This window comes from Oxyura jamaicensis, chromosome 23 (assembly GCF_011077185.1).
Source record: "Oxyura jamaicensis isolate SHBP4307 breed ruddy duck chromosome 23, BPBGC_Ojam_1.0, whole genome shotgun sequence".
NCBI classification, from domain to species: Eukaryota; Metazoa; Chordata; class Aves; order Anseriformes; family Anatidae; genus Oxyura; species Oxyura jamaicensis.
The window spans coordinates 6,379,426-6,398,146 of NC_048915.1; the positions used below are offsets into that span (position 1 = coordinate 6,379,426).

Here is an 18,721-nt window from a genome sequence, read left to right on the forward strand (position 1 = left end):
GGAGCTGGGGTTGTAAAAGACAGCAATGGCAACTGAGCCAGAGCTGGGAGTGCTGAAATGGGTCCTGCTGACACCAAAAAATCTGGAGGGGTTGGATCTTGCAGAGCTGGGGGAGGCAGCATCAGTCGTGCCCTGGGTGCTCCCAGCTCCCTGGGATGGAGCTCGCAGCCAGCACTGGGGCCCCAGCAGCAGGGGCCAGGAGCCCTGGGGAGCTCCCCGGCTGCAGGAGGGGGGCAGCAGCGCCCCAGCCCTGCACAGAGCTCCAGGGTCTTGTGAGTGTGCTGGCTCCAGCCGGGTGTGTGAGGAGGGAGCTGAGCTTCTCCTTGGCACGGCTGCTGCCTGGGGGTACGTGGTGCCACTGTCCCCCGGGGTTTGAAAAATCGCCGCTGCTTTTCTTTTTCAAAGTGTTTCTACAGAAAGCATGGACATGCCATTCTTTGCGTCCTATTTTCTGGCTCTGTGGGATTCACAAGGAATTTCTGTTCATGATTTTTTTTTTTTTTTTAATATTTTTGCAGCCAGCTGAAAGAACTAAAAGCACACTGAGCTTGAAACTGGGCCCAGACATTCCTAGCTGAGCACACCTCTTCTATTTGGGGCTTTTAAGAAAACATATGGGGAGGAAAAAATGACCATGGGAGTTGATAGCGTTGAGCCCTGGGCAGATAGATCTCTAGCCCCGAGGCAAAGCCCACATCTTTGCAGTCGTGATTCCTGAAGGCTTTCACTCCAGGCATGAAGAAATCCTCGGGAATGGGCAGCGCGCCCAGGCAGTGCCATGTGGGCAGATGCTGCCCGCATCGGGAGTGGTGCTGTGGCTTCACCCAGGCTCCTTGTGGTGCTGAGGGACACACGCTCCCCACAGAGCTGGAGCTGAGTCGTGGCTGTGCCCGGTGCCAGCCAGGTGAGCAGTGCCTCAGGGCTGGCACAGGGCGGCCCTGGGAAATCAAAGGAGGAGGATAGAGGTGGCTGGGGGTCAGCAGCTCCATGCAGTGGGTGCAGAGAAACTGGGGGGTGAGCACGGGCCAGAGCTGCTCCCTGCTGCACCGGGGGGGTCTGTCAGGGGTTGTCCATGCGCCCCGTACCTCTCCCGGGGCCTCGGGGCCAGCTGCAAGGCCCCCCTTGAGCCCCGGGGAAGCTGCCAGGTGCTGGCACCCAGTGCTGGGACCCCCCGGGGCTCTCTGGGGGCTTAGCGGCTCCGCACTGCCCGGGTGGGCGTGGGGCACCGGGATCGGGAGGGGGCGGCTGACAGGTGGGTGGGCACCATCCGGGCTGAGGGCACAGAACCGGGAACACGGAGGCTACGGCAAGGCCTTTGCGGGGATACGGAGCACACAGGGTGCGGGGGTGCGGGCGGTGCGGGGCTATTCCCCGGGCGCGGGCGCTGCCGGTGCGGCCTCCCGGGGTCACCGTGCCCGTGTCCCCCGGCCGCGGTCACCCCGGCCGCTCGCACTGGGCGTGTGGGGGGCCTCGGGCAGTGCCCGCCGGGGCCGGGACAGGGCTCGGGGCCGGCCGTGAGCGGGGCCGGCGGCAGGAGTCAGCCGCGAGCTCCCCCCGCGGGCCGGTCCGGGCCCTGCCGCGACCGCCGCCCCGAGGCCCCGCCCCCCGAACCGTGTCCCCGCCTCCCGAAAATCGAGGCCCCGCCCCCAACCGAATCCCCGCCCCTGTTCCGTCCGCCCCCGCCCCTCTCTCCGTCCGCCAATCACAAGGCGCAGCGCGCCGAGGCCCCGCCCCTCCCCTCGCACCGCGCCGGGCCGTGCGCACATCCGGCGCGCGGGGCGGGGGCAGGAAGCGGCGGGCGCGGGGGGTGCTGGGCGGCGGCGGTGGAGCGGCAGCGGCGGCGGCGGCGGGAGGTGAGCGGGGAGGGCCCGGTCGCGGCAGGGCCCGGCCTGGGGGGTCGCGCGCAGCATTCGGGGCAGCCCCCAGGGGCGGGGCGCGGCCGCCCCGGGGCTCGTCCGCCGCGGCCCGGGGAAGCAGCAGGGGCTCCCCGCGCATGGGCGGGCCCTGGGTGCCGCCGGGCCGCTGGGGGCGGGCGGCCGGTAGCGCCCTGAGCGCGGTGGGGGCGAGCGGGCAGGGCCGGGGCGCTGCGAGCAACGCCGGACGCGGAGCCGGGTTGGTGTCTGTGGGCCGTGGCCGGGGGGCCTCGGGCTGTGGCTGCCGGGGCTCGGCGCGGCCCCTCCTGATCCCAGGGCCGGCTGGGGTCGACGGCTGGCCCCCGCCTCGCCTCCGGCAGCGCCCTCCGCGGGGAGCCCGGCGGCGGCAGTGGGGGCGCTGCGGGACGGAATCGCCGCAGAGCTGCTGGGGGGCGCCCCCCGGGACGGGACCGGGTCGTTGCGGGCGGCAGCAGCAGCCCACGGGCCCTGCCCTAGCCGCCCAGCCTCGTTGTGCCGCCCGCGGGCACGGGAAGTGGCTGGTGCGAGCTTCACCGGGCTGGTAGCATGCTGCCACCCCCCCCGACCCTCGCCGGGGTCGCATTGGGCAGAGGGAGCATTTAACGAGCCCGGGGGCTCACTGCTCCTCTGCTCTGGGGCTGGCCTTTTCCGAGCCCCCAGCAGGAGCCCCCCCCACCCCATCCCGCTGTGGGAGCCCGGCTGCTGCACGGCGTGTCTGCAGCACGCTGCCCACCCCGGGGGCAGTGAAGGTCAGCTGGCAGATCGGTCAGTGTGCTGGGAGAATGGCGGAGCTGCTGGAGTGACGAGTGCTGGCTGTTAGCTTCTGCTCCGCTGGTAATCAAAGCTCAATTGGATTTAAACAAGACCCAGATTTAAATCCTGCATAGCGTCCCGAGGGGAGGGCTTCATCCAAATGCCACGCTGCTGCCAGGGGGCTGTGGCCCTGCTGCATGGCTCTCCGGCCTTCTTAGAGCCTCCTCCTCTGCTCTCCCCCTCAGAACACGGAACTCAGACGCCTCTGACACGAGCTGTGTGCCGCAGCTTCCTCTTCAGAGGATGCAAATGAGATCCTGCTGCATGCACATTAGCGAGACCCGTGAAGTGAGGTTCTTGCTGACAAATTACATTCGGTGGACAAAACGGTATTTAGCTACTGCCCAAACAGGTCGATTTTGTGATTTTTTTACTTGCTTAGTGTTAGTCTCTAGGTTGCAGACTCTGGCTGGTGACATTAGCTAGGTTCTCGCCTGTACACCTACAGAACATCTTATTTCGTCCAGGCTGGGTTTGTAGATAGAACAAGCTGCATGAGCAGAGCAAAGAGCACAGGAAGGGTGAGTCAGGTTGGATGGGTGAGGAGGGTTGGGTTTAGCTGCCTGCTGCAGGACCTCACGTTACCTGCACACAGCCCTGGCTCTGTTGCTGATTTACCAAATGACTTACCTGGCACCTTGCCCTGGTGCTGCCCGTTAAACAAACCGAAACTCCTGTAGGTTTACCCAGCTGTGGGCTCAGGGCTTGTGCCAGGGAAACCCCCGGGAGGCCCAGGAAGGATGCGTGTAGGGGCGGGGGAAGGAGCCTGGGTCTGGAGGAACGCTTCCTCTTTTAAAGGGCATTGATCCCAGCAGCACGGCCAGAACCGGGGTTGTTCTCACAGCAGCCTGTCTCACTGCTCGCCTGGAAGCTGCTCTGGGGAGCTGCTCCCTGGCTGGGCATTCTGGTTCATAATCCCCACCCAGAGTGCAGCTTGAGACCAGCACCGGGGCTGATCAGATTAGAGCCCGGCGGGGAACGTGGAGGGGATCAGTGGAGCAGAACAGCAGCTTTGTGTGTCCCACAGGCCCGCTGTCCTTCCCGATGCCCCTGGGGAACGCCCTGTGTCCTGCTGCGCTCCGGGGGCACGCGAGAGCTTCCCCAGAGGGCGGCTCTTTGGGGACAAAACACTTCCTTTAGTGAGCGGGGGGGGGCAGAGCCCCTCTTGGCTGCGCTCCCATGTGTGGACGTGAGCCCTGTTCTGGATGCATCCCCGGCTGCAGCAGAGTGCTGGCAATCCTGTGGTCAGGTTTTCTACACTGTGTGGAGTAAAAAAAGAGGCATTCATTACTGCTGATTACATGGGTGACCGCCCACGAGTTCCAGCCCCTCTGAACTTGCAGCATCTGGAAGCCGCCCAGCCACTGCTGCCCGGTTCCGCGCGGAGCGTCTCTGCGGCTCACTGCTGCGCAGAGCAGGGCAGGAAACCGCCACCTTCCTCCCAGAGCCTCGCTGCTGGCTTGGGCAGGCAGGGCTGAGAACGGCTGCATTTGTCTGGTGCCATCGGTGCTGCTCATGTCTAACGTCAGTCTGTCTCATGTCCTCGGGAAGCCAGGCGAAAACATGGGCTGTGGGGCAGGGCTGAGAGGGCTTGGGAGCGAAAGCCAAGCAGCAGTGAGAGCCGCAGGCCCAACTTGTGAGGGAGAGCTGCCCTCAGCTCATGAGGGCAGGCGGATAAGCCCTGCCTGCCTTTTGGGGTGTGCTGGGAAGAGCCTTTTCTGCTTCAGACAGAGCTTTAGCAGGCTGCTGCAGGAGGCTGTGCTCAGGCCCTCATCGTGTTGCGTGTTGTGAAATGTTTCGACGAGCAGCGATAAGATAGAATGCAGTTGGTGAATTGCTGTTCCCTCCCTGCATTCCCTGGGCATTAGTGTGCTCGGAGGGTGACTCGTCACACTCCTCAGTGCGGAGTCTCTGCAGCAGGACTTAATGGAAAGTTTATATTATGCTCAAGACTTTGCCAGATGAGAAGCTTCAAATGACTTGTGCCAAAGCAGCTTTCCAGTGCTCGTGGAACAGATTCTGCAGTTTGGATCCCAAAGCTGGAAGGAGGGAGTCCGAGCAGGGCACGTTGCTGCAGGGGCAGCCTGTCTCGGTGCATGCCAGGTGCCCTGCAGCATGCCGGTGCTCTGTGCTGAGTGGTGCCGGGGCTACAAACACCCCGTGGGGGTGTTCAGGGCTCCGGGAGGTCCCCACGGCGCCTTTGCAGAATTAAACCACTTCGGCCCTGCAGAGCCCTGGGCTCCTCCCAGCAGAGCACTCATGGTTGATTTGCTGTATGGTCATAAATGGGACTTTAGCCAGTAAGCAGCTGTGGCGAGGCTCGGTGCAGACCTTTGTTTTATTGAGCAGTGTCAACACAAGCCTGGGAGATGTGAGCTCTGACATCCTTATAAGGGTAACGAGCCCGCACGGCGGGACCGGGAGGATGTGGCCTTTAAAGAGCGCCTGTGGCAATATAAAACAGCCACGTGCATGGCTATTCATATCCAAACATCCCTGCCAAATGCCAGGGCTCAGGGCTGGGTAGAATCTCTTTTGGAGCTGGGAGGGCTGGTACCAGACAGCTGATAAATGCTTCAGCATTTGGCACACAGTTTTCCTGCTGCCGGAAGATGCAAATGCATTCTGTGTGTGCAGGTCGTGGACAGAGAAGACATGGAGAGGCTGGTGGAACGGCTGGAGAAGGCTGTGGAGCGCCTGGAGACGGTGTGCCAAGGCCCCGGCATGTGTGGAGATGGCTCCTCCAAAGGTAAGGCACTGCGGGCCCGGTACCCAGCAGGCTCTGCAGGGTTGCTGCATGAGCTGGCCATGCCCAGGGGAAGTGAGTTTGGCAGGAGATAGTGAGTGCAGCGGGGCTGTGGTTGCTGGCTGAGAGAAGAACTTCCCCTGCAGTGCTTCCCCTGCCTGCTGCCGCCCTCGGCAGGGTGTATGGTGCTGGTACCTACGTGATGATATCGTTGTGGTGGTACCTGCGTGGTGATATCCACACTCTGTGTCCTTCCCTGCAGGAGTGGCTCAGTACGTGCAGGCATTCGATGCCCTTCTGGCTGGCCCGGTGGCTGAGTACATGAAGATCAGCAAAGAAGTTGGTGGGGATGTGCAGAAGCACGTAAGGAATCACTTTCTTCTTCCTCTGTGCCGAACAGCTGCTGCCTGTCCTTCAGGGCTGTTCAGGGCCGGGTTTGCTGTCAGTGTTTGCGTTCCTTTAGCGCTGTATTGTCGGATGTTAATAATCTGTAAGGATTCGAGACAGATGCCCAGATAACCTCCAGCAGATTGCCACCTGTGCACGCCCCTCTGAGATCTTTGGGAGTTGGGCACCTAGCTCTCTCCTAACAGACTTTGGTGTGTGCTTGTAGGCAGCCTGCGCGCTGCCCAGCCACAGCTGCTAAATTCCTGTTAGTGCTCCCTGAGGAGAGGTGTCTCCATGATGTGCTGCTGTCAGACTGAAACACAGATGACACATGCCTTCACCACCAGAAATCCAGAGGCCAGAAGAACGATCTGGCCTAGCAACGTGATCTGTGTGTGTGGAGATAATTGTGGCAGCTCTTTGCACTGCTAGGTAGCTAACGTTATCTGCTCAACGGGCTAACCCAGTGCTGGGGATCGGCACAACTGCTTCCTTGTAGATGAGGAGCAAGGGCAGCAGGAGCTTGAATGACTGTTGGTGTTAAGCTGGGTATGAGGGAAGCTCTGTCACTTTTCTCTTTATTCTCAGGCTGAGATGGTTCACGCAGGCTTGATGAGCGAGAGGTCTGTCCTAGTGACGGCATCGCAGCATCAGCAGCCAGCAGAGGTAAGTCTGGGAAATCACCTCATCAGGAAACTTGAGTGCCCCTACCTGAGAGTGGGGGATGGCTGTGGTTTGAGGGTGTGGTGGTTTTACTGTGCTAGGCAGCTGAACACCACAACCGCTCTCCTCAGATGAGGAGGGGAAGAAGTAAAGGAAAGAACAACTCACAGGTTGAGATAAGGATAACTTAATTAAAGGAAAAAAATAAGGAAATATTATTAATTAAACAATTCAACTAAAGGGGAAAAAAAGGGAAAAGGGGAAGAGGGAGGGGGAAAGGGAATAACAAAACAAGTAAAGGCTAGGTGGAAGTGCAGAGGAAAGAAATTACTCTCTACTTCCCACAAATGAGCGGTGCTTGACCACGTCCTTGAAGCAGGGCCTCAACGCATGTCGGGAGGAGGACAGACGTTTTTGCAACGAGAGCCCACCCCTCCCCTCTTCTTCCTTTTTCCACCTTATATTGCTGAGTGTGACATCATATGGTATGGAATATCCCTTTGGTTGGTTTAGGTCAGCTGCCCTGGGGATGTTCCTTTCTCACTTTTTTGCCCACCCCCTAGGAGGGTCAGAGAGAGTCCTGATGCTGTGCCAGCACTGCTCAGCAGCAGACACAACACTGGTGTGATACCACTGCTGTTCTAGCTCCAAGTGCAGAGCGCAGCACTGTGCGGGCTGCTGCAGGGAAAGTTAACATCCCAGCCAGACCCAGTCCCAGGTAATCTGGGACATTCCAGTTGCTCCAAAAGAGGAACCAGAGGAGGACTGGAGATGCTTAGATCCATGAGGCGGCACTTGCTGAAGGTGTGAACCGCTATGGGTGCTTGCCCAATGCTGGGCAGGATTCCAGAGGCTGGTTCTTAGAGCTGCAGAACTGGCATTTTCCAGCCATTAAAGCACGAGCACTCTGTGTCTGTCAGAGCAGCTTGTGAATGTCATCTCGCAGCTTCTGTCCCTCTCAAGTTCCACCTGACGCCAGCGCTGCACAATCACTGCTCCCTAAGATGCAAAGCAGACAAGAGCCTGTGTAGTGTGCTTCTCGTTCTGTGGCACTTACAGACCTTCAGGCATGAAGCTCCTAAAGCAGAATAGACACTTGTGTCTCTTGAATGGTGTCTGAATGATAGTCAGACTTCTAGCATTGATTTGTCCTTAGCAAGTAATTTAACACTGTGCCCTAGGCTGCCACCTCAGCAGGATGTGTGACCGAGACTGATTCTGAGTGTGTTGGCTTTTCCCTGCTGGGAACTGTTTCTCCATGAGCAGCAGGATCCCACCTTGCTTTTCTTTGTGGTTATTGTCTGGCTTAGGCATGGCTTCTTACTTGATAGTGATGCTAGGCTGGAGCTTCTTAAAGCTTCTTAAAGTGTAGCCTGGCCAGTGGTCCTTGGGACCACTCTGTGTTTTCATCTGAACAGCACGAAGGATAGCAAAAAGGAAGTCAAAGCTTGAAAAGCAAGTTTTGCCCAGATTTGTCCCTCCTTGCTGCCACTGCAGGGACACTTCCTGATCTTAAAGGAAAGAAAAGTCACCTGAAAGGCATCTCTGGAAACGTGTAATTGTTTGCCCTTAGAAGACTACTAAGCACTTGCATTCATCATTCCAAGTGAACAGCACATAAACAATTCTTATCGTTCAAATATTAAAGGCTTGGATCGACTTGAGAAGTAATTTGGATCCTGCAGTCCAGCCTGATAGGTTTGTTGAGAATCTCCCGTGACTCTGCCTAATGCGGGCTGTAGGTCTTAAACTGCCTGCATAGCACCCCCCTGCTCTAAGGGTTTAAGAAGGAGAGGAAAAATTTGACAAACTGTCTTAGAACAAAAGAATACAGGGAAGGCAAATGCTATTTCTGTCCTTGTTACTAACGAGGAATGTTTCTTGAATCGTACATGAGTCACAGTTCTTGGCGTACTCCCATAGTACCAACCCAGTTGGGAGCTATGACTTCAGCCCTGGAGGAGCTGGGCCGTGGGACCAGCTCCTGGGGAGGGCTAGGCCTGGGCAGGAGCTGTAGCAGCAACTTGGCCCAGTTGGAGTCTTCCTCTGAATGACCATCATCCCAGCAGGGCCGCCCATGAACATGTGCAACTGCTCCAAAGCAACGCTGCTGTTCTTAATTGTTGTCCCTCTTGTTGTGCAGAATGTGTTCTCGGCACTTCTGAAACCGATTTCAGAGCAAATCCAAGCAGTGCAGAATTTCAGGGAGAAGAACCGTGGTAGCAAACTCTTCAATCACTTATCGGCAGTCAGCGAGAGCATCCCAGCACTGGGCTGGGTGGCCATGGTAAGGACTGCACTGGGAGTTGGTTTCCTTGGGCGGGTGGGAAGAGTCTGGCTCCCTGGTGAGCTCAGCCCCCTCAGCTGTGTTCTTTCTTCTTCAGGCTCCAAAGCCTGGTCCTTATGTAAAAGAAATGACTGATGCTGCCATGTTTTATACCAACCGGATCCTTAAGGAGTACAAGGATGTGTAAGTTCACCTTTTCTCTTAAAGACATCACTGAACACAGCTACAGGGCGTGCAGGGTTCACTGCAGCATCTAACCACAGCTGCCTTGGTCTTTAATTCACCCTGCCTTTAAAGCAAGAGGAATGTATTTATAAAGCCTCAGTCAGCTGTTCACTCCTGATCCTTAGGGTCAGGATTCTTTGTGTCTATGTTCATGTTGCAGCTGGAATCTCCAGTAGCAGGTGTGTTGCTGTCCTTGCTTCAGCATTGTCTGGTGGCTGAACTGCTTCCCAGGGCAGTGAGCTTTGTCTCAGGAACAGGTCTTGTTAGGATTACCAGGTCCCTCAATTAAAATACGCTACAGTACAGAGCAGGCCTCTGGCATCCTGCCTGCAGGTGTAAGATTAATCCTGAAGCCAGAAGTCGGTGCTCAGATGTGAGACGGCTGTGCTAGTCCAGCCTGCAGTCTGAGAGAGGGAGGGATGTAAAGATCTCTTTATAGTTCGTGGGTTTTTATGGTAAATGTGCCGGCTGCCTCCTTATGATCTCCTTGTATCCTAGAGATAAAAAGCAAGTGGACTGGGTGAAAGCTTACCTGAGTATCTGGACAGAGCTGCAGGCCTATATCAAGGAGTATCACACCACGGGACTGACCTGGAGCAAAACAGTAAGTCCTAGCTGCATTTGCAGGGGCTTCTCGGGCGGGTATTGCGTGATTATTGCAGCAGACATGGAGCTTGTGCAATTGCCTTTCCTCTTGCTGGCTTCTTACAGGGTCCTGTAGCAACAGAAGGGGCTAAAGCGCCATCCGCTCCCCCCGCAGGGGCTGCGCCGCCCCCCCCAGGCCCTCCTCCCCCTCCTGCTCCTGCCCCCACGGGCTCCAACACCGACGACTCTGCCTCCCGCTCAGCGCTATTTGCCCAGATCAACCGGGGGGAAGGCATCACGTCTGGTGAGTGGTGTAGCGGGCAGGGCAGGGCAGCCACAAGGAGAGTGCTGCTGTGCTGTGGGTCCTACCAGGCTGGCATTTCAGATCCTTGTTTTGCTGCTGTCCCTGAACATACCTGCTTCTGGGAAGTAGGCTCACAAACAAAAGACCATCTGGTCTGAGCGTGAGGCTGGGAGCCAGGAGCGGCCCTGAGGCAATTCACCAGGACAAAGGGAGCTCAGCCGAGTTGGTGTTCTCAGCCTCATCTGTCAAGGGGAGCAAGAGATTAATTGCTGTTTGGGATGGAGGGCGGGGGGCTCTTCAGCTGCATACCTGTCTCAAGTACCAAAGGTGCAGTTTCACACCTGCTCACATCTGCACAAACATCCCCTTTGTGTGCTGCCTGGCTGGCAGATCAGGACAGATGTGGCACAAAGGTGAGCTGCTTGGCTCAAGGCTTCTTCCAGCTGCAGAGTGGAACAGCAGGGGGCCTTCTGGTTCCACAGAACATCCTCATGAATGCTTCTTCAGTGTTTCTGGCTCCCTCTTTCACTTGTCACTCGTGGCTGGGCTCAGTTTAGGCCCAAACTCAAGAATTTATCTGCTTTCTGAAAAGTGTTATGCTGATTACTCATGTCTGGTGTTTGTGAAACTGTGCTATCAGTGGAGAGCTGGAGCTCAGGCTTGGTTTCTTTTGCAGGCTTAAGACATGTTTCAGATGACATGAAGACCCACAAGAATCCAGCACTGAAGAACCAAGGAGGTCCTATAAGAAGTGGACCCAAACCTTTCACTGCTCCTAAACCAGCCTGTAGTGCTAATCCTTCCCAAAAAAACCCTCCAAAGCAACCTGCATTGCTAGAATTGGAGGGCAAAAAGTGGAGAGTGGTGAGTGCCAGGCATCAGTATGTGTGGGTTGGAGGGATGGGAGCTTACTGCAGGGAAGGGGTATCCTGAAGTCCTTGGAGGAGTGTAAGATACATTAACCTGGTGTTGTGTGCAATTAATCCCCTTTTAAAGGGGTTCCACTACCCTGCTGTGTTTATGGATGAATTGGTCTCTGTTCTAAAAAATAAAGGGCATTTTCCTCTCCTTTTCAGGAAAACCAGGAGAATGCCACTAACCTGGTAATCAGCGATACAGAACTGAAGCAAGTAGCTTACGTTTTCAAGTGCACAAATAGTACACTCCAAATCAAAGGCAAGATCAACTCCATCACCCTTGGTAAGTAGAGCAACCCTGAAAACTGCTTCTCCATGCTGGTCTGTTTGCAGAAGGCTGAATCTCCGTGACCTTTTTGTGAGCTGCTCTGTCTTGTCTTTGCAGATAACTGTAAGAAGCTAGGTCTGGTGTTTGACGACGTGGTGGGCATCGTAGAGATCATAAACAGCAGGGACATTAAAGTTCAGGTGACCGTCTGTGTCCTGCTGTCTGCCTGGGGTGTGATGCTGCTCTGCACAACAGGGCTCTGGTAGCATCTACTGCTCTGAGTAGCTGAATTTCCAGAAACAGGAATATGCACCTGTGGAGAAGGCTCATGAAATGCCTTCTGTCTTACTGCTCTGCAGCTGAGCCTGCCCAGCCCTCAGGAAAAGGACTGAAAATTGTCTCAATGAGCTGCTTCAGGGATCTAAATAAAAGATCAGTCTCTATGAGGCAGGCAGCAGGATCTGACTGCCAAAGTAGGAGGCGAGCAGGAGAATGAATGTATTCTGATTCCAGTTTTGGTATCTGATTTGGGATGGGCAGCTTGCCCAGCCTTTCCTTTGGTTTTGTTCTTAAAAGACCAAAACAAGAAATAACCTTGGGTTTTTGCCAGAAGTGTGAGTACTTGAGCTCAGTGTGACTGTGGTGGGGAACAGGAGTCAGACCTCCTGCCTTAAAAAACAGTGCAAAAAGAAAAATGTGGTTGTCCACTTCCCACTGATGTTCCTCTAACTGCTGCTTTGTTCGCTGCTAGGTAATGGGTAAAGTGCCAACAATCTCCATCAACAAAACAGACGGCTGCCACGTGTACCTGAGCAAGAACTCCCTAGACTGCGAAATAGTCAGTGCCAAGTCATCGGAGATGAATGTCCTTATTCCCACGGAGGGTGGTGACTTTGTAAGTGTTGTTTTTGCACTCGGTGTGGAGGTCTGCTAGAGGAGGGGGAAGGTGTGATTCTGATTTTGAGACCCGTGGGGAATATCACAGTCACAATGAAGTCTGGAGGTTCAATTCTAGACTCAACATTTTAATCCTAGATTTGGGGGTTGTGAATAATGATTGGAAGCTAAAATCAGCAAATCAAGTTGTTTGTCTGTACACTGAGACACTTGCTGTTTGGTGAGAGTTTCCGCTTCCTCAAGATCTCTGGGGGCAGAACAGGAAGCATTTGTTGGTGCTGGAGGGGACGTGCCATAGACTTAAGAAAATAAGTGCCTGAAGCAGTGGGACTAGCTACTACTTTCAGTCACAAATGGAGATGTATGACCACAGATTTCTGTTTTTACCCTCCAGACTGAATTCCCTGTCCCAGAACAGTTCAAGACGGTGTGGAACGGTCAGAAGCTGGTTACCACTGTGACGGAAATTGCTGGCTAAGCAGAACAGCTCCAAGGCTCATGCCCTCCCCTGGCCCTGCTGTGGGACAAATCTGCTTTCAGATGATTCTCTTAGATTTCTTGTACCTTTCTGCTCTCAAACTGCTTCTCTTCTACCCGAGAGACACAGCTACCTGCCGTCACTGAAATACCTCTGGCTGGGATGTGGTATAGGTGGCGGGTCAGTTATTGTCCACATCTATTAGCAGGAAGGTGTATTTTCCCCCTCCCCTTGTCTGATCTAACTGCACCAATTGATCGTGTCAGATTTTGGGTGAACTTCACAGCCAGTACTGGCAGTTGGCTTTCAGAGTGTTGTTCGGGTTTTGTTTTAATTTTTGTATTGCCTTTAAGCAAACTGTTCACGTGAGAGAGGAGTGTTGTCCCCTTTTTAACAAATACTGTTGTCTGTTGGGGTCCAGAAGTACGCAGTTGCCATTGCAAATGTCTGAAGTTCCTGGAAGCTGCTTATTCCAGCTCTACGTACTAATCAGTGGCATTACAGGACAAGGGAATGGCTTTGTTGGACCAAAGGCTGAGGACTTGGGCCATAGCATTCTACCTTGATTTCCCTTTCATCATTCCTACTAGCTCAGTGTGTTTCTGACTGTGCCATGACAGGAGGCTTTTTATTAACCAGTGCCACAGGAAGACTGCAGTGGAGTCGCTGCAGTTTTCCCCCCCGGCAGTCTGGCTGGTAGCTTGGAGCTGAGCTCTAACCTCTTCCCATGAGCCCTCCACCCTCTCAAGGGAATCTTTACCCCAGGGCTTCCTGCTCAGAGCAGCTGAACTCAGGTTCAGTATTCCAGGACGGTTCTGAACCTGTCCCCTCCTGCAGGGGTAAGGTCTCCATTCCAGGTCAGTAGTGCAGTATTATTGATACCCAAGTTGGATCAAGTTGGTTCATCACTCTCTTCCTCATCTGCAATCAGTCACCATTGCGTGAATCTCCTCAACCCTCCCTTCCCCCTTGCTTGGCTCTTTACGTTGGTGGAAGCTTGCAGCCTCTGTTCCAGGGCCCTGGAGCAGAGTGATGGATCTGCACCACAGTACTGTATTGACCCATAAAGGGAGCTGCACGTGCTTTGACCTTCATTTTTCCAATGCCTCGGGTGGCATAAGCATATTGTAAATGCATTTCCTGAGTAAAGTGTCAATGTTCTTTTTCTCTAGGACAAAACTTACAAAAAAATATGCAATTTTTTATTTTAAGACTGTCCTGTGACTTGTACTCGTCTTCTCCTGAGGCTTGTGAAAAATAAAAACCTTTCTTATGTACTTAAGATTATACGGAAGATAGAATAAAGTTAATGCCAACTTGCTCATTACAGTGTCTCCTGGTTGCTCTTCTTGGAAGCATGAGAGAACTCTGGTGGGACAGGATGCCCCTTGCTGCCTGGCCCTGCCTAGGCTGCTCTGAAGACGACTTGCCCCTGGGGGGAGTCCAGCCTTTCCTCAGTTCTCTTTGAATCAACTTAGCAGTAGTTGTCAAATTGCGCCTCTTTTTTTAAGTTAGATGTGAAGTTCTTTATTGATTACAGTTGTACAAAAGTGCATAAAACAAGCCATTAGTTGAAAATGGTTCAAGCTGTTAATACCCACTTAATTTAAAACTTCCTTTTCCCCAGAACCTCCTAAATTTGGTCTCTTTCCCCAGTCTGAAGGTAAGATTAATCTCTCTCCTCCGCATACGGCTGCGTAAGTCTATTTGTTTATCCCCCTAGGAGATGCTGCGTACTTGCACTAGTGATTTTGATTAATACTGCCATTGCTTCTGGAGAGGAACAGGCAACGGGGCCTGGGAGTGTGACTTAAACCTCTCAAGCAGCTCAGTTATTGCACTGTCACCAGCTGCCCAGCACAACCCCAGGGGGATGGAGTGCTTCAGCGGCAGTGCAGGGCACAGCCCACCCCTATCAGAATTTAGTTACATCCAGATGCAGCCCCATCCCTTGTTGCAGTGCAGCAGGTGCCACCTCTGCACCCTGTAGAAGCACAGATTAATTTACCCACCCACCCCTTCCCCAGAGTCCCTGCAGGCTTGTACACAAAGTACTCTTGCGCAGTAGCAGCTGCATTAACTACGGTGAGCCCCCCCAGGGTGCTCCCACACAGTGCCTCCCCTCAGCCTCACTGGAGGAAGGGGAGGATGGTGGTACAGAACCACTCCTCTGAGAACTGCAGGTGATCCCCATCCACCCCCAGGAACACCAGCTTTCCTGCTTTGTCCATCTCCTGCAGTCCGAGGCGGTCCTGAAAAGAGAAGCATGGGGAGAGCATCCTGAGGGCTGCTGCAGCCCAGCACCAGAGCAGCTGCAGCAGAAGGGGCTAGCAGGCTAGAGCAGCTTCCACCTCTGAGCTTAATCAAAGTTTCTCCTCAGAGAGAAACTCACTTTTGATTTACAATAAGGCTTGAAAAAGAAGCAAAGTTCATTAAACACATGTGGAAAGGGATTGTGAGCCACGTGTGAAACCACCACCATAACGTCCCACTGCCAGGGACCAGCCTGGAGGGAAACAGCTCCTGGCAAGGGGAGGCCATGCCCCAGGATAAGCAGAGATGTGAGAAGCAGGACTGGGTTTTAGCGCTCCTGAAGGCCCTGAGGACACCGTGCTTGTGGAATTGAGTGGAAACTGCAGAAACCCCTCAGCTCCAGCAGAACGTACCTCTGTGTACAGTGGGGTCTCCCTCAGTGGAACCGTCTCCTTGGCTTGGCCGCTTTTGTAAAACCCAAACCACTGCCAGAGGAAACACAAGGGAACAGTTAACGAAGGGCTCCCAGAAGGCAAACAGACTTACTGACCAACCAATTCCAGAGACATGCTGCTGCAGGTGGCACAACATCACGCCTCTGCGCTCAGCCTGCTCTTCAGAAAAGCTCTGCCACCGAAGGACAAACCACAGCTGAGCAAGCAAGAACCAAAACACCGCCTGAGAACAGCACCTGCCCTGCCTGCCTCACCTCAGAGATTGGAGGGTCAACCATCGTGTCGTTGAGAAATTTCACCATCACAAACTTTTTCAAAGCCATCAGGTTTTTCTTGTACGTCTCATTGATGCCCTGGGCAAAAGCAACACAAAGATCCGAGTCACTGAACGGCCACCGGGAGGGGCAGTGGCTGGGAAACTGCCCACTCCAACTCTCGCTGCACCAGTGAAGGAAGCCCTGGCCTGTACCAGCCTCAGAGGCAGGAAGGTGCTTTCCTGTGCTCTGCCTTCGCTGTGCTCGTGGTATTCAGCCTCATCCCCAGGCTGTAAAAATGGGCCAGTCCTCTGCTGCCTTCCAGGGGAGGACAAGGAGTAACCAAGGGAAAGGTGACGGGTGGACCGAGCACTTGGTGCATCCTCCCACTGACCGCCACAGAGGAGCACAGTGACAGGAGCTGCTCTGGCGTGGCCAAGTCTCCATCACAAATCTACCAGAGCAAACACTTCGTACGCTCCTGGGGTGCAGGGCATAAAAAGCTCCCCTTTGAACTCCAGTAAAGGTACTGCCGTGGAGAACGCAAAGGAGCTCACTGCTAAGGCTTCTGCTGTCCTGCTGGGATTTATGCATTAGTCAGCTCCATACCCTCTCCTGGTTTATGTCAGCCAAGAAGATGCTGTTCTTCCTGTAGTCCTCCTCCCTCAAAGGATCATGCCAATACTCTGCTTGCACCAAGCTGGAGAGGAGAAACCAGAGATCAGACCAGAAACCCGGAGCTTCTCACGCCTCTGCAGCCTGATGAATGTACTCACTGCTCTTGAACAGCTTGTGTGTAGGCACCCAGATCCAGAGTCTTTCGGATCCAGTCACAGATATGGGAGCTCTCCCCAGGGCAGCGTGGAAAGCCGTACACGCCTAGGGGACAGAGACATCATGCAACAACCCGGTGAGCCAAGCTGCAATCACTTAATCCCTCTGGCCAGTAAAGAACCAGCCTCTTACAGAGGGGTGGCAGGAATTACCAGGGAATCAGGAGGCCGTTAATCCCCCAATCTCATTAGACAGACAGCCCTCCTGCCCCGGGCACTAACCAACACAAAGGCAGTGGATGATGTTCTTGAGCTGAGGTTATTGCTCTGGAGGATGGGAGTGTGCAGGCGAGCAGAACATTCTCCAGCTCGCCTCACGTGCTCCCTGGAGGTCTCAGGATGGTTCCTACAATTCTCCCCTTCCCCCACACTACAAAGAAATAGACTCAAGCCATGGAACTTCCCGGGGGAAACTATCAGATAACTATTGCCAACTACCCTTAACTGTACACTTCTAAATTACACTTCATACTGCCTCTTCGATTTACTGCAAAGAGCAACTCTCTTTCTTGGGGCTTCAGCCTGTCATGTGCCAATTTTAAAATATCCCATCACCCAGAAAGTTTAGTGCCACGAAGGCTTTGCTGTGTATTCAGACATTTCTTCTCCAGAAACAACTCATCCTGTAGTGCTTCCAAAGTACCTAAGAATTCTACTGAGAAGTCTTCTACTTACAAACGTCCCTTCTCATCATCAGTCAAGCCAGAAGGTAACGACTGAGCCAAAGCCAGCCACCGTGTTTAGAGAACAAAGGGACAGCTTGATTCAGGAGAAGCTTGCTGCTTTTCAGGAAGAGGTCAAAAACTTCGTTCCTCCTGCCAACAAGAGCCCCCCGCCCTTCACCATCCAGGGTTTTGAGGACGCTACCTTGGTGCTGCCCCCCAACGGAGATCAGATTGAACATGGGAGGAGAAGGACACCTCTGAGCTACTGCCCTCCTGTGGAGAAAGGTGAAGGAGCTGAGTTAGCACTGCGAGCACGCCGGCCATGAACGCTGCTCAGCTTGCCGCTGCGTGGGCTCAGGCACCCGGGTGCTGTTTGCCTAGAGAATAACACCTTACTGGGAGAGGAGACTGGAGTCTCCTTCTGGAGTTTCCCCTCCTTTAGCGTGCTCCTACCTTTAGGAAGGGATTTGTCAGTTTACATCCACTTAGTAGTTCAGGAGAATTTAAAATCAAAATGTAAACCCCACGCAAAAATCACTGGAAGCGGAACAGAAACATAAACTTACAGGAACTGCCCTCCTTGGGAGAAGCCGATTGCGTTGTAGCCTCCTTTCAGGTGAGGGTCCTTGGCGAGCTGGCTGCACACCTCTCTCACTTGGTCGTTCGCGTTCATGAAGAAGCTGTTCTCCACATCCTGATAGCCAGATTAGGAAGTACAACTGGTACCTCTACCGTGGGTTACATTATTTTCACTTCTGCAAACAGAACACTAAGAGCTCGACTTGTGAAGGAGACCTTAACCTTCGTGAGAGGACGGAAATGAAATTCAGGCTCTGAGACTTCCCATCAGCATGGCTTTCTTCCTACTCTGCCTGCAAAAGTGCCTCATACAGAACAACGACACTTCCCCAAACTTCTTTCCAATTTTGATTCCTTCAGGTTTTGTATGTTTTATACACATACGTATAAATCCACCTCCACCTGCTTTTTCCAGGTCCCAGAAAATAACATATGTTGATTGTTATTCTGACAGACAATGTGAAGAAATTTAGTAGGGCTACACAGAAGGGACAGGAATGCAAAGGCTTAGAAGCAGCCTATGTCTGTTACACTGAAGCTGTACAGAGTGCGCATCCCTTGGAATCGGGAAGGATGACAGGATGAGGCTTTAACCCGGCGAGCAAGGCGTCTCCCCACGTCTTGTCCTGCCTGGGATGGTTCCAGTCAGTGCCCATCAGAGCGCCAACCAGTGGATGCGCACATTAATCCGGTTCAGACGAGGGGGTTGATTTTCCCCAGCTCTTTCCTACAGGTATTATTGTCTCGATGCTCTTGGTTCCTGCCCGTCAGGCCGTTTACCTCGCGAGGTAACCAGTTACCGGGGGTAACCAATTACCGGCGGTTACCGGGGGGCCCTGCGGCACCCCGGGGCCGGGATAACGCCGGCCTGCGCCCACCCTCCCGCGGCCGCCGCTACCTGCAGGGGCGAGGCGCCGAGACGCAGGGACAGCACGTAGGTGCCGGGCAGGCGGCGCTGAACCAAGCCGCGGATGTAGCCCATGCTGCGCGGGTTGCAGCAGCTGTCTCCTGCAAGGGAACGTCGCACTGTCACGACCCGGCAGACCCCCGCGAGCCGTCCCGGTGCCGGTACCGCGCCGCGCTCACCCACCCATGCCGTGCCACAGCACCACGGGCGAGGCCGCGCGGCCCAGGCCCAGGCCCAGGCCCAGCAGCACCGGCACCAAACCACCGAGCGCCGCCATCTTGAGTGGTCACGTGACACGCGCGCCGCGCCGGTC

At 54.6% G+C, this 18,721-nt stretch overlaps 3 protein-coding genes across 3 annotated transcripts in view; 1 reads left to right on the forward strand and 2 right to left on the reverse strand.

Annotated features, from left to right (window-relative positions):
* The window catches only part of HMGCL (3-hydroxy-3-methylglutaryl-CoA lyase), a 350,359-nt gene that overhangs the window by 231,352 nt on the left and 100,286 nt on the right, over positions 1–18,721 (reverse strand). The window lies entirely within an intron of this gene.
* Positions 5,074–13,789, forward strand: CAP1 (cyclase associated actin cytoskeleton regulatory protein 1). Its single transcript, XM_035345803.1, has 13 exons — positions 5,074–5,100; positions 5,343–5,454; positions 5,714–5,814; positions 6,427–6,504; positions 8,645–8,788; positions 8,886–8,971; positions 9,512–9,617; positions 9,725–9,902; positions 10,579–10,766; positions 10,979–11,102; positions 11,205–11,287; positions 11,839–11,982; positions 12,379–13,789. The coding sequence occupies exons 2-13, from the start codon at positions 5,361–5,363 to the stop codon at positions 12,460–12,462; spliced, it is 1,410 nt and encodes a 469-aa protein (XP_035201694.1). The 5' UTR covers positions 5,074–5,100; positions 5,343–5,360; the 3' UTR covers positions 12,463–13,789.
* Positions 14,560–18,685, reverse strand: PPT1 (palmitoyl-protein thioesterase 1). The gene is made up of 9 exons (XM_035345819.1): positions 18,592–18,685; positions 18,400–18,509; positions 17,489–17,616; positions 17,125–17,195; positions 16,201–16,303; positions 16,034–16,124; positions 15,425–15,523; positions 15,129–15,200; positions 14,560–14,714 (listed from the first exon to the last, which is right to left on the reverse strand). The coding sequence occupies exons 1-9, from the start codon at positions 18,683–18,685 to the stop codon at positions 14,592–14,594; spliced, it is 891 nt and encodes a 296-aa protein (XP_035201710.1). The 3' UTR covers positions 14,560–14,591.

Excerpts from the sequence above, each read along its gene's own strand:
- CAP1 (XM_035345803.1), top strand. The coding sequence starts at position 5,361 with ATGGAGAGGCTGGTGGAACGGCTGGAGAAGGCTGTGGAGCGCCTGGAG. Across the intron at positions 6,505-8,644 it reads AGCATCAGCAGCCAGCAGAG|AATGTGTTCTCGGCACTTCT; the intron begins GTAAGTCTGGGA and ends CTTGTTGTGCAG. Across the intron at positions 8,972-9,511 it reads CTTAAGGAGTACAAGGATGT|AGATAAAAAGCAAGTGGACT; the intron begins GTAAGTTCACCT and ends CTTGTATCCTAG.
- PPT1 (XM_035345819.1), bottom strand. The coding sequence starts at position 18,685 with ATGGCGGCGCTCGGTGGTTTGGTGCCGGTGCTGCTGGGCCTGGGCCTG. Across the intron at positions 16,304-17,124 it reads CGTTGGGGGGCAGCACCAAG|GCGTGTACGGCTTTCCACGC; the intron begins GTAGCGTCCTCA and ends TCTGTCCCCTAG. Across the intron at positions 14,715-15,128 it reads AGACCCCACTGTACACAGAG|GACCGCCTCGGACTGCAGGA; the intron begins GTACGTTCTGCT and ends TTCTCTTTTCAG.